Genomic DNA, 11,346 nt, shown 5'->3' on the forward strand with positions numbered 1-11,346 from the left:
AACAGCCTAAGGGTTAATCTGTACAATGCTTCATGGCTTCAAATAAAAAACCAGCTGAGTGGACAGAAAGGGCTCCCCAAAGTTGTGTGTCTGGAGTATGAAAGACATGCAGGATTTGGGTAGGTAGAGAAGGAAGATGATGAACTTTCATTCCCTCTCAGTCACCTCTGACAGGGTCCTTCTGCCACAAATTTTTACCCCTCTCCTGAGACCAATTTGACCAAGATAGTGGGAAAGAAGGTGGGATATGTTCACAGACTTAGAGCCCCACTCCATTTGACACATATTGAGAACATGACTCTGGAGCAGGCCCAGATTGTCTTACAAGGAGGCACCAGATAAGGAAACCAAGGCGCAGAAAAGTCAGTGATTTGCAGGAGGCTACACAGGTCTTAAGTGGCAGCTTCTCCGACCCTCAATCCTACATGGTAGGGACTCAGAAAACCACACAGAGGAATTAAAGATGGAGAGAGAGGATACCATCTCAGCACAATCCTGATGATAGTTGTAGTTATGGCACAAATAAAGAAGGGGGAGAGAGAAAACAGAAGGGGGCAAGAGAGGAAAGAAGGGAGAAAAAAATGGGAGAAGAGAAAAGAGAAATGAGAGAAGGGTCAATAATAGTTCTTAGGAGACATTCAGCATGATGAGAAGTGAATGGGAAGCCCTGAAAAATTCAAGGGGAACACTCAAAAAGCTCAAAGTAATAGGATGCCATGTTTCCAAAGCTAAAACAGCATTTCAGAGGAAGGAGTGATCCGAGCAATATCAAATGCCTCAGGAAGGTCAAAGAAGATGAGGACGATTAAAATAAAAGATTTGTCTACTGGTCACCGGTGACCTTCAGAGCAGCCTGAGGAGGGAGTAGCGGGCGAACATGCGCTTTCGGAGGAGTTTGGCAGTGATCTGATTCAACAAACGAGTTTCATATCTTTAGATGGCCTTTATTCGTTAAAGCACCTCCAAGATTCCTTAAGAGGCCAGTGAGCCCTCAGCTCTCTCCAGACCCCATCCCAAATCACGACCCTCACCCCACCAAAGAATCTCTTGTTCTTGGGAGCTGTCCTGTGCCTGACGTGGGCAAAGAGGGTTTCTTCAGAATGGGCTGGGATGGACCCAGGACTGGGGAAAGACAGTGGTCAGTCGGGGGCCTCTTTACCAACTGGCTGGGTTCTGGAGAGGGAGGGATGGGGAGGGAGTTTGGGGGTGGGTCGGTTCAGCCCCGGAAGTGCTGCTTGGAGGGGGTGGGGGATGGGAAGGGGCATTGCTCTGACTGCTTGAGAGCCCCGCCTGCCCCGCCCTCTCCTCCCGCCCCCCCTCCGCCCTCCCGCTGACAGGCCCGGGGGAAGGGCTGGGGGGAGGAAGGGGGCACTCAGGGGCTGGGCTCCCGGGCAGCTGTGCCAGGTCAGCGGGTATTGATTGTTGATTCTTATTTATAGAGCACCGGGGGTGGACGCGGCGCTTTGCAAAACCAAAAAGACACGGTGCTGCCGCGAAGAGCTATTGAGAGGGAGGAGGGACAGCTCCAGATGTGTGCCCGCCATAGGGAGAGCTGAGACGCCCTCGGCCCACCCACCTCTGCCCCCCAGCACCGGCTCTAGCGCCCCTTCCTTCCCCCCACCCCTCGCAGATGGGACAGCGTCCTGGCCAAAGCAGAGTCCCCGAAGCAAGACGGGGGACGGGGGCGGGAAGAGAGGCACCCTCTGGCCCTCCCTCTGGGGCTGCTGCTCCCCACTCCCGAACCCCCTGGGATGGGGCCGGCCGCATCCCCCCCAGGCCCTGCTGCACCTCTTTTCGTGCCCCCCCGGGCGGCTCCACCAACCACCGTGCTGGCCCGTGGCCCTGCCCCCTCCCCAGGAGCGCTAAGCGCTAACCCCCCCTCTGCCTTGTCTGTGTATTTGTATCTTACAGCAGTACCATCCCACTGATATCACAGGGCAACTCAACCTCTCAGATCCCTCGGTGAGCACCGTGGTGTGAGGCCTCCCGGAGCCGCCGGCCTAGTTACTAACTACTAGGAGCGCTGGTCAGGACTGATGCCTGAGGACTGAGGGGTCCTGCTCGGGAAGGCCAGAGGGAACGCCCCCGTCCCCCGTCCTCCCGGCCCCCAGTGACTGCACATTGCCCCCACTCCCAAGCCTTTTCCCCAGCACTGTGGGGCAGCTGCTGCCCCGACTCCCTTCCCCCCCACCCCTATCTTGGCACCCAGAGGGCAGGATCCCTGCTGGAAATAGGCACAGGGGGAGGTAGGGCCAAGTGCCAAGACTTGGAGTTTGCCTGTGAGTAAGTCAAGGGTGAGAGGACCTGAAATTGGGATTGGCAGTGAGAGGGACAAGCTGAATCCTCAGCAGGCCGGAGGCAAATTGATCTCAAGTCCCAGGGTGGGCCCCATCCTGCCTACGTTCTGGGCATCCAGCATCCTCTCGGTATGGTTATGTGGTTATGTGAGTGGTCTGACTTCAGGAGCCGGGGTTGACCAGGCAGTGTGGTCTCCTGGGAAGATTCTGCCCCACCCCCACCCCAGCCAAATATCACCTTGATTCTGCCATGAAGACGTTGTAGGCAGAGAGATTTGGGGAGAGGGGTATTCCTCGCCCACAGGCTGCTTTGACTCCTGGAAGCAAAAGAGATTACAGAAAACTCTAAAGGCAGCTTTAGTTATCCTTATCTGCCCTCCCCACTTTTCTCCTTCCATTGCCCCCTCCTCCCTCCCCCCACCGACACAGTTTCTGCTAAGTCCCTGGACACCATCCCTTTTGTGTTTGCCATGACCCCGGTTCCATTCTCTCTCCAAACTCTGCTTCTACCATTCCCCCAGCTGTTCTGTGTTCCTCCCTCTTTGCTCACACTATCCCCCCTCCCTCGAACTGGTCAGTCCTTCCTCCCTCCTCTGGCTTGGCTCCACCCTGGCTGGTTCTACTTCTACACCAATGCTTCTCTGCCCTTCACCCCCTTCCCCCCGCCCCTCGCCTCAGCGCTTTGGTTTCCGTTCCCAGAGAGGGCTGGATTCTGGGAGCTGAACGACATCCCTCTCTCTTCACCTTTTGCATCCCCCAAATCCCTCCTTCAGGACTGCCGCGCTGGGGTGAGCCTCCAAGCCCCAGGAAAGGGAAGACTGTAACTCCTCCTGCCTCTCGGCATTGACCACCTGCCTCTCCCCCCGACCCACGGCCACACCTCCTTCCCGGCACGCCGCACCCCCGCGGGCCATTCTTGTGTACCGCCGGGACAGCGCCCTACATACAGAATGAGCCATTCCCGAAGGTGCGCGCCCGCGCCCGCGGCCGCTGTCCTCCCGGGGCACACGCACCGCTATCTTGTACAGGCACGTCCCTTCCCGTGTACAGGCTCGGCCGTCCCCCGGACCGGCTCGCGCGGCCCCGCGTAGGGCTCTGTGCCATCCCTGTGTATAGCCACCCACTCCTCTCTGTACAGACGCCCGCCTCTCCCGTGTAAGCTCGCGACATCCCCGTGTACAGGCATTTACCGTTCCCGTGTACAGGCATGTACCATGTGTTGCCAAATTGAACATTATGAGCCTCAGTCTGTGTGACAGCTTTCTGATGCCGGCCCCACAGCACGCTCGTCTCCCGACGGAGATCCCGAGCACCGCGGGGGGAACGAGGGGGCGCAGGGGGGGAGGGTTTCTCTTGGTGCCAGCCTACCAAGAAGGGACTGCCTGGGGAACCGAAGGGCGCAGCCGTACTGAGGGGTGGGGGGGCCCTCCCCCCCATGGGGTCGTGGGAAAAGGCATCGACTCCAGCTCTAGACTGGAATGAGAAAAGGGGTCACAGAAAGCAAGCCGGGGCTGGGAAGTTAGTGGTTGGGTTCTCTGGTGGGTCACCCAGGGCAACGGTCTGAGGGATGGGTCTCTTCACCGGATAGTGACGGTTTTTACGTCGAACCCGGAAGGCAGTGAGCAAGGAACCAAAGATGAAGCAGGCAGCCAGACTGGCCAGAAATGAGAGTGGGCCCAGCATGGTGATGATCCCTAGGTCCCAAGGGGTCAGTGGCAGGGTGCAATAATTGAATGAGGCTTCCGTGAGGGCAGCCAGTGGCTTGAGGATCTGTTGGTCTGGGGACACACACATCAGGGACTCTGCTCCTAAGGACACAATGGGGGGAGAATGGAGAATGGGGGGCAGCACTACACAAGAAGCCTGCAACCTGGGCACATTCAGATTGGGCTGGGGGCAAGACGGCACTCCCCATGTCCTAGGACTGTGCCTTAAGCCCATCTTCCATCCACTCCCAACACCTCCACCCAAACCTCCAGCCCGACCTTGAGTCCCCCCCTTCCTTCTAGGATCCTTACCTAGGATCTGGTGTGCATGGCTACGCAGCCAGCGGCAGAGGGAGAGAATAGTGCAGTCACATATCCAAGGGTTCCCGTGCAGGTTCAGTTCGTGCAGGGCAGGCAGTCTGTCTAGGACCCCAGAGCCCATGCTAGAGAGAAGATTATCTTGCAGATTTAGGTTCTGCAGTAGTGGCAGGGGACCCAGCCACATGGGCTCCAGCCGCATCAGCCGGTTCCCTGCCAGAGACAGAGTGTGGAGTGCTCGGAGTGGCCGGAAGGTGCCCGGTTCCAGGGCCTGGAGAGCATTGGCGCTTAGATCCAGGGACTGCAGGACCCTCAAGCCCCAAAAGGCTTGCACATGGACTCTCTGTAACCCATTGCTCTGAAGCTCCAGCGAGAGCAGCCTGGGCAGGAGGGCGAAGGCCCCCGGGGACAAGAAATCAATATGGTTGTGACCCAAGAGAAGAACTTGTACCCTCGGGTCCAGAATCCTAGGTACAAAGTGTAATTCTCCCCCAGAACAGTTGACCTGCCCACCCTGCCCACACACACACTCAGAAAGGCAGCTCCAGCCTGGGCTTGGGGTGGATGGTGGGGAGAGGATCAGCAGCGCCAGCGTTAGCAAAAAGAAAGAAAAGGAGAAAGTCATTGTTGGGAAGCCTGCACCTTCTCACCCGGAAGCAGCTCACCAGGGCAGCCTTACTCAGAAAGTGACCCTTAGGAGTCAGGAGGTCCTAGCTTGGGCAAATTCCCCCAGATGTCTTCTCTCCAAGCTCTGCCCATCTATCTGTCCCTTTCGACTGTTACCTGCTTCTAAACAAATATTAACTTACCAGCTCAGAAGTTCTTGTAGATCCTGTCTTGGGACAGGATTCTGTGGGATGGGGGGTGGAGTAGAGGTGGGGGTAAGGCTCTGAGCAAAGCCAGCAGCTCTACCAGCCACCTGCTGGGCTTGGGGCCAACTCCACGTCAGCATAGCTAGATCCCTTAGTAAGCATGGGAGCACCTAACTTGTCCCAATCACTGCCAGGCTGGGAGCCGCATGCCCCACTCTGGCACTGGCCACCACAGAGCAGCCCCCAGGGCCCATGGACAAGGGCAGTGTGCTGCACCTAGAACAAACTGGGCTCTGCTCTATGGCCACTCAAGGTTGGGGAAGGGGATCCCCAAACTCAGTATCCAGCCTTCAGGGAGGATGAGGGGGAGAGGGGGGAACTGAAAGCAAGGGACTAAGGGTTCTCTTTTTTACTCTCATTCCATTTCCACCAGTTCTTTGACCCATAAAGGCAAAGGAGTAATTAGAATGGCACCAACAGACCAAGTATATCCACATCTAAGGCCCCTCTGGGAGAGGAAGCAGTCAGAGCAGCTTTTTTCTCCCACCTTGGGAACCAGCAGAAGTGTTGGCCAGAGCTAATCTCTAGGTGTTACATGATCCCAGAACTAACCCCTATCCCCTCCTCCTCCTCCTCAGGCTGCACAGAAGATGAGGGTCTCTGTCTGCATGTCCTCATTTGCTGTGTGAACCTGTCTGCATGTGCCTTTAAGCTTGGACCTGCAGGTCTGCATGGATCCACTTTGGCTTCTTCATTCTTGCAGGGATCTGTGGACATCTCTGTATAGACTTTCCTAGGCATAAATCTGTGTCCAAGCCTCTGAGTGTCTGTGAATGTTGAGTCCTGGTGGGTCTGTGTGTCAGTGTATCTACAGATCCAAACCTATGTGTAGATTGAATTATCTGGATCTGAATGAAAACTTATGCCCATCTATATCTCTAATATGTACCCCTAAAAAATAGGTTAGTTTAGCTGAATGTTTTCAATTGGCCCTAGATGGGCACTTGTCGGGAAGAGGCAAAGACTGGCTCAGCCCCAGTGAGATGAGACCACCTAGCTAGTAGGAGGGACATGGAGCCAGTTTTACTTCAGCTGAAACCAGTTCCCACTGGGTTTGATCCAGCCCTGGGAGCCCAGACACCTGGCTGTGCTGCTGCTCCAGCTGCAGCGTCCCAGAGGCAGGATCTGGACAGATGCCCATAGATGTACAGGTGTTACCACTTTTGTTGGCACACCCCGTCCTTAGCTGGGTGGTTCATCTCTTGCTAGGGCTGGAAAGAGGGAGGGGAAAGGAAACTAGGAAAACTGGTCAAGCCTGGGGCAGACTGGGAAAAGGGGCTGGTCTCTAAGGTTGGAGAGGCTCTGAAGGGCTATATGAGTTGAGAGGCATTCCAAAAAGAAGGGGAGGGGCTTTTTTGAGGTGATGGAATGGAGGCTTGTGTGTTCTGTGTTCCAAAGCATTTGGGCAATGGAATCTGGGCCAGGGGAAAGAGCCTCATCAGAGAATAGTAGCCATCAAACCAGGACCCACTTTTAGTGGGGGATGACTTCTACCAATTTGTGGTAAAAAAAAAAATAAAATTCATACAATACAATAAGACATCATTATGACCAAGGCAAACTTGAAGGCTGCCTTGGAACTTCATAAACCCAAACAGACACCCTCACAGACTCAGAACCCTACACAGAGTACCACTGGCTCTGATTCATACACAGGATGTCCAGACAGTGATAACAAAAAAATGTATTAATTTTTTCCCCCTCTCCCCATCATCTCTTCAGCGTCCATCCTACTTCCTCCTCAATCGCCCTCCAAGGGTGGCTTTTCCAAAGACAGTGTTAGTTGCTTCTTCAAGTCTGGAAATTCCAAAACTTCCTCCATGGCTTTAGAGACCTCCACCAACTCGACCATCTCACAACTCTCTATGAAACAGTTCTTTGATGGAACATTTAAGGGGACGACTGCCACACAATGTCCTTTGTTCTTTGGGTCCATTTCCACAGGTGTTACATGTCTGTGGCTTCCTTGTAGCATACAGTGAGATGGTGGGTACATTCGAGAGTAGCTCCCCATCACTAAACACTGAGATGATGTCCTATGATTGAGTGAGCGGTGTTTCAGCCAAAGTCGAGGGTCAAGGGCAAGGAAGGGGCACATCTGGGCAGATGCCCCTCTCTTAGCAAAGGACTTTGGGTGCGCTTACAGTTCCAAGCCCCGTATCACAGCATCATAACAGAGAAGTTGGGAAGGCTGCCCACTCCAAGAGTGACCAAGTACAAGGAAGTTTGGTCTCCTCCAGAGGACCAATGGGAGGTGTGCACACAAGGAAAGAGGGTTTATCAGTAAGTGAAGCCTGATCTAATGTCCCTTTAGAAAAGAAGGTGAGAGAGAGAGGAACCAGAAGTAGCTTAACTTCTGCCCTCTTTCCCAGACAATAAGCCTGTGGAGCCTACCAGATTTGCCCCCCTGAGATAAGCCCCCATCACTCAATTTTCATACAGCTTTCTCCAATGCTTTGGGGCACCGTCAAAGCCATTGAGAGACATGGACATTGAGGAGCAGCCCCACTTTCCCAGAGAACCTTTCTCTTTCCCACCTACTACCTATTTCAAAGACCAGAAGGATCTTGAACTGTACATTATATCAGAAAAGTATTTTTCCTACCTCTCTCCACACATCCTCAAGCCCCCAAATGCCCCCTTGCCACCCCTATATTCTTTTTTTCTCATATATTCCCCATACTAATCCTGTTTTATACTGTTTTCTCTCTAGTCAATTCCTTTCTTACATCATTATTTATTCCAGATCCCATATATACAACTTCTATTTCCTTCCCCCAAATAATCCCAATACTCCCACCTCCATATTACCCTCACACCAGCCTCATGTTCTATCTCTATATAATACTATGCTCCATTCTGAAAACCCCAACATAATGTTCATACTGCCTCTATATAATAACGCCCTACATAATCCTCATCCTGCTCCTATATTCTAGCTTCCCATATAATCCAAATAGTATGCCCATATTCCATCTCCACTAATCCCAATACCTTCTCCACAATTATCATCCATCGTCTTCATATATTATATAACCCAGTCCTCCCACATCCTTCCCACAACTGCCTTTTCTCCCAGATATTCCCATATTTCTCCACATACTTTCCCATATCCTCTTTTATTCCCTCAAGGCCATCCCTGCTACCCGTAACAATGACTAGAGCATCTAATCCCCATTAAAATGGCCAGTGGCCAGCTTGGTTGGGAAGGCCCTGATCTCCTCCTGTCACCCTTGCCGACTGAGAGAGCCCGAAGCCCTACCTCAGCCCACATACCTCTTGGTCCGAATAATGCTGACGACCACAAGGAGCAGGGCTGAGAAGCAGCTCACGCTGACGCCTCCCAGGACAATGAGCAGGGTGGTCAGGGCCTCCCGGCTGATCCCCAGACCACACTCACAGTGCTTTCCATCAATGGAGAGAGAATCTGAAGGGGAAAAGAAACCAAGAGCAAATGTGGGGGGAGGAAGATATTAGATGGAGGGAATGAGAAGAGAGGGAGGGACGCCAAGGAATCCTGGCGCTCTCTGGAGAATTTTTTATATCTCCCCAAAGCCTAATGTCCCTGCTTAGAGGTAGTGCAGGTCCACAGGCTTTCTCTGGCACAATAGGTTTCATCCCTCTAGCCCAGAAAAGGTTGGAGTGGGGAGAGGAGCCAGCATTGGAGATATGAGGCTCACAAAATGTTTGTGGCAGTCCTGTTTGTAGTGGCTAGAAGCTGGAAAATGAATGGATGCCCATCCATTGGAGAATGGTTGAGTAAACTGTGGTATATGAATGTTATGGAATATTATTGTTCTGTAAGGAATGACCAGCAGAATGAATACAGAGAGGACTGGCGAGACTTACATGAACTGATGCTAAGTGAAATGAGCAGAACCAGGAGATCATTATATACCTCAACAATGATACTGTATGAGAATGTATTCTGATGGAAGTGGATCTCTTTGTTAAAGAGAGCTAATTCATTTTCAATTGATCAAGGATGGACAGAAGCAGCTACACCCAAAGAAAGAACACTGGGAAACGAATATAAACTGCTTGCATTTTTTTTTTCCTTCCCGGGTTATTTATACCTTCTGAATCTCCCTGTGCAACAAGAGAACTGTTCGGTTCTGCAAACATATATTGTATCTAGGATATACTATAACACATTTAACATGTAAAGGTCTGCTTGCCATCTGGGAGAGGGGGTGGAGGGAGGGAGGGGAAAAATCGGAACAGAAGTGAGTGCAAGGGATAATGCTGTAAAAAATTACCCTGGCATGGGTTCTATCAATAAAAAGTCATTTAAAAAAAAAGAGAGAGAGAGAGATGAGGCTCAGCAAAGGGGACCAGAACTGATGAGTCCCTTTCAGGTTTATCCTGCCAGCTAAGGGCATGCCCCAACCTCATGGGGTGCTCCCTTCCTACTGGGTAATTGTGAGTTCCACGGTGGAACTTGTCTTTCGCATGCTCTCCCACTCTATTTCATATTTACCATTATCAATTTGCCTTCATTCTGTCTGTAACCTTTCCCCTACATGAATCCACCTTTTGCCACAAAGAACAGCCACTGTGAACGCTTCATGACCGAGCCCCGCCTTTTGGTACCTATCATCACCTGGTGTCTACATCACCCACATCGGGACCAGGAGGCCACAGGATCAGGGAGCACAGAAACGAACCCTTTCTCTCTGGGACAGCCAGGAGTGGGATGGGGAGAGGGAAATAGAGCATGTTCTCCAGAATTCAGAAGGCAGACCTTGAAGGTCATCAAGTCCAACTCCTCCTTGCACAAAGAGGAATCCTAGTCCCAGAGAAGTTGAGTAACTTGACCAATGTCATACTGGTAGGAAGCAGCAGAGCACCTGCAGCTGAAGAGATGCTGACAGCCAAGAGCAGCAGGCACGAGATGTTGCCGACGCGTCCTAAGAGAGGCTGGGGTTGGGGGAACATGTCCAGCCCCCAGCCCCAGTGGACAGCTCTGGGCTAGGGTGGGGCGGGCGGAAGGTGCTGACCTCATAGTGGGGGGAGGGCCGAGCTAAATTCCTTCCCCCCAGTTCAGTCCCTCCTGCCCAGGGGGTCCCTGGAAGGATGAGTCACAGGAAGTAGGGAATCTCACCAGTCTCCTCTCCCCCCACCTTGAGAAAAGGACAAGAGGTCATCCTATGCTTCTAATCCGATGGATTTGACTTCAGAGGAGAGCTCAGGGCAAGGGGAAGGGTGGGAAGAGGCCATGAACTTCATTCTTCTTCCCATAAATCTTGAGTTATAACCAGAGTAACAGCACTGCTCCCCATCCCCATCCCCCAGCCCTTCCCTTTCCTCCTCCACACAAGGCAGCACAGGGAAGAGTACAAGGACTGGGCCCAAGCCAGGGGGACACAATGTACCTGCCTATCCTTCCTGCCTCAGAGGGCCCCACTAGCTGCCAAGTCTGAGACAAGAGGGCAATTGTGGGGATCTGCCCCCAGCCAGCTGGCTGCTGGAAAGAACTGCCTTGCTCAAGGAGACCTGGATGGTTGGAGACTTTAGAGTCACCTCAGAGCAAGGGTGGAAGGAATAGAAGGAGCCAGGTGGCAAAGCTTGAAACCAATCCTAACCTGAATCCTGGGAATTCTCATTTCACAAAGGCTGTGTCGGGGTTGGGGGTGGGCCAAGTCCTTGAACTTTCTGCCCCATGGTCCGGTTTGTGCCCCTCTGCTTAGCACCCTCCCTGGCACATGCTTATTGACTCAGTGACTTCAACTCACACCATTCAAGGAAGACAGATCCACTTTGCTCACCTCTGCTTCATCTCATATTATTATTAAAATTAGTGTGCTGTGCCCTGAATAAAACGATTATGGCCACCTCCCTCCTTGCCATTAGGACTGGGAGAAATCGAGTCAGGAACCTTGAAGCTCTGGCCACTCTCCAATCCATTGTATCATAAAACTCCAGGTGCCTTATCTCAATCCTTGGGATTATTCCCCCTCCTTTTGAGTATTGCCCCTCACCTCCCTGTCTCCTGCCTTCAACCTTCTTATCTTGATCCCCATCTGTCAGGACTAAGTTATGATCTTTTCCTGGAATTATGGCTTGCCCACCCACTCAGTATTCTCTCCCCCCTTATCTGCCTTACTCAGGCCATATATCCTGGGTAGCTAAAAAAAAATCCTACAAAAGATC

General features: G+C 52.5%; 2 protein-coding genes across 16 annotated transcripts in view; one reads left to right on the top strand and one right to left on the bottom strand.

The window, feature by feature from the left end:
• Positions 1 to 3,543, top strand: part of GRIN1 (glutamate ionotropic receptor NMDA type subunit 1) — a 38,836-nt gene extending 35,293 nt beyond the window's left edge. For 5 of the 11 annotated variants that reach the window (XM_051976865.1, XM_051976866.1, XM_051976871.1 and 2 more), the window contains one exon: positions 1,440 to 3,543. In XM_051976865.1, the coding sequence (XP_051832825.1) occupies positions 1,440 to 1,556 (117 nt within the window). In that variant the 3' untranslated portion in view covers positions 1,557 to 3,543. Of the gene's footprint in view, positions 1 to 728 lie in introns of all 11 variants that reach the window. The other 6 variants (XM_051976868.1, XM_051976872.1, XM_051976870.1 and 3 more) reach the window with 3 other exon arrangements.
• LOC127549075 (leucine-rich repeat-containing protein 26-like) lies at positions 2,701 to 10,638 on the bottom strand. Of its 5 annotated transcripts, none has more exons than XM_051976880.1 (4): positions 10,044 to 10,638; positions 8,470 to 8,620; positions 4,316 to 7,229; positions 2,701 to 4,105 (listed from the first exon to the last, which is right to left on the bottom strand). In XM_051976880.1, exons 3-4 carry the CDS (start codon positions 4,944 to 4,946, stop codon positions 3,789 to 3,791), a joined length of 948 nt encoding a protein of 315 aa, XP_051832840.1. In that variant the 5' UTR covers positions 4,947 to 7,229; positions 8,470 to 8,620; positions 10,044 to 10,638; the 3' UTR covers positions 2,701 to 3,788. The 5 variants fall into 5 exon arrangements, with proteins under 5 accessions (XP_051832840.1, XP_051832838.1, XP_051832837.1 ...); XM_051976878.1 differs by having other exon boundaries at positions 4,316 to 7,501; positions 10,023 to 10,627; XM_051976877.1 differs by having other exon boundaries at positions 4,316 to 7,501; positions 10,044 to 10,625.
• Between the last annotated feature and the right edge of the window lie 708 nt (positions 10,639 to 11,346).

This window comes from Antechinus flavipes, chromosome 2 (assembly GCF_016432865.1).
Source record: "Antechinus flavipes isolate AdamAnt ecotype Samford, QLD, Australia chromosome 2, AdamAnt_v2, whole genome shotgun sequence".
Lineage (NCBI taxonomy): Eukaryota > Metazoa > Chordata > Mammalia > Dasyuromorphia > Dasyuridae > Antechinus > Antechinus flavipes.

What these genes read in the sequence shown, in the direction of transcription:
- LOC127549075 (XM_051976880.1), bottom strand. Translation starts at nt 4,946, where the DNA reads ATGACTTTCTCCTTTTCTTTCTTTTTGCTAACGCTGGCGCTGCTGATC. An exon ending in CCATGCACACCAGATCCTAG is followed by an intron (nt 4,106 to 4,315) that starts GTAAGGATCCTA and finishes TTGTGTCCTTAG; the next exon opens with GAGCAGAGTCCCTGATGTGT.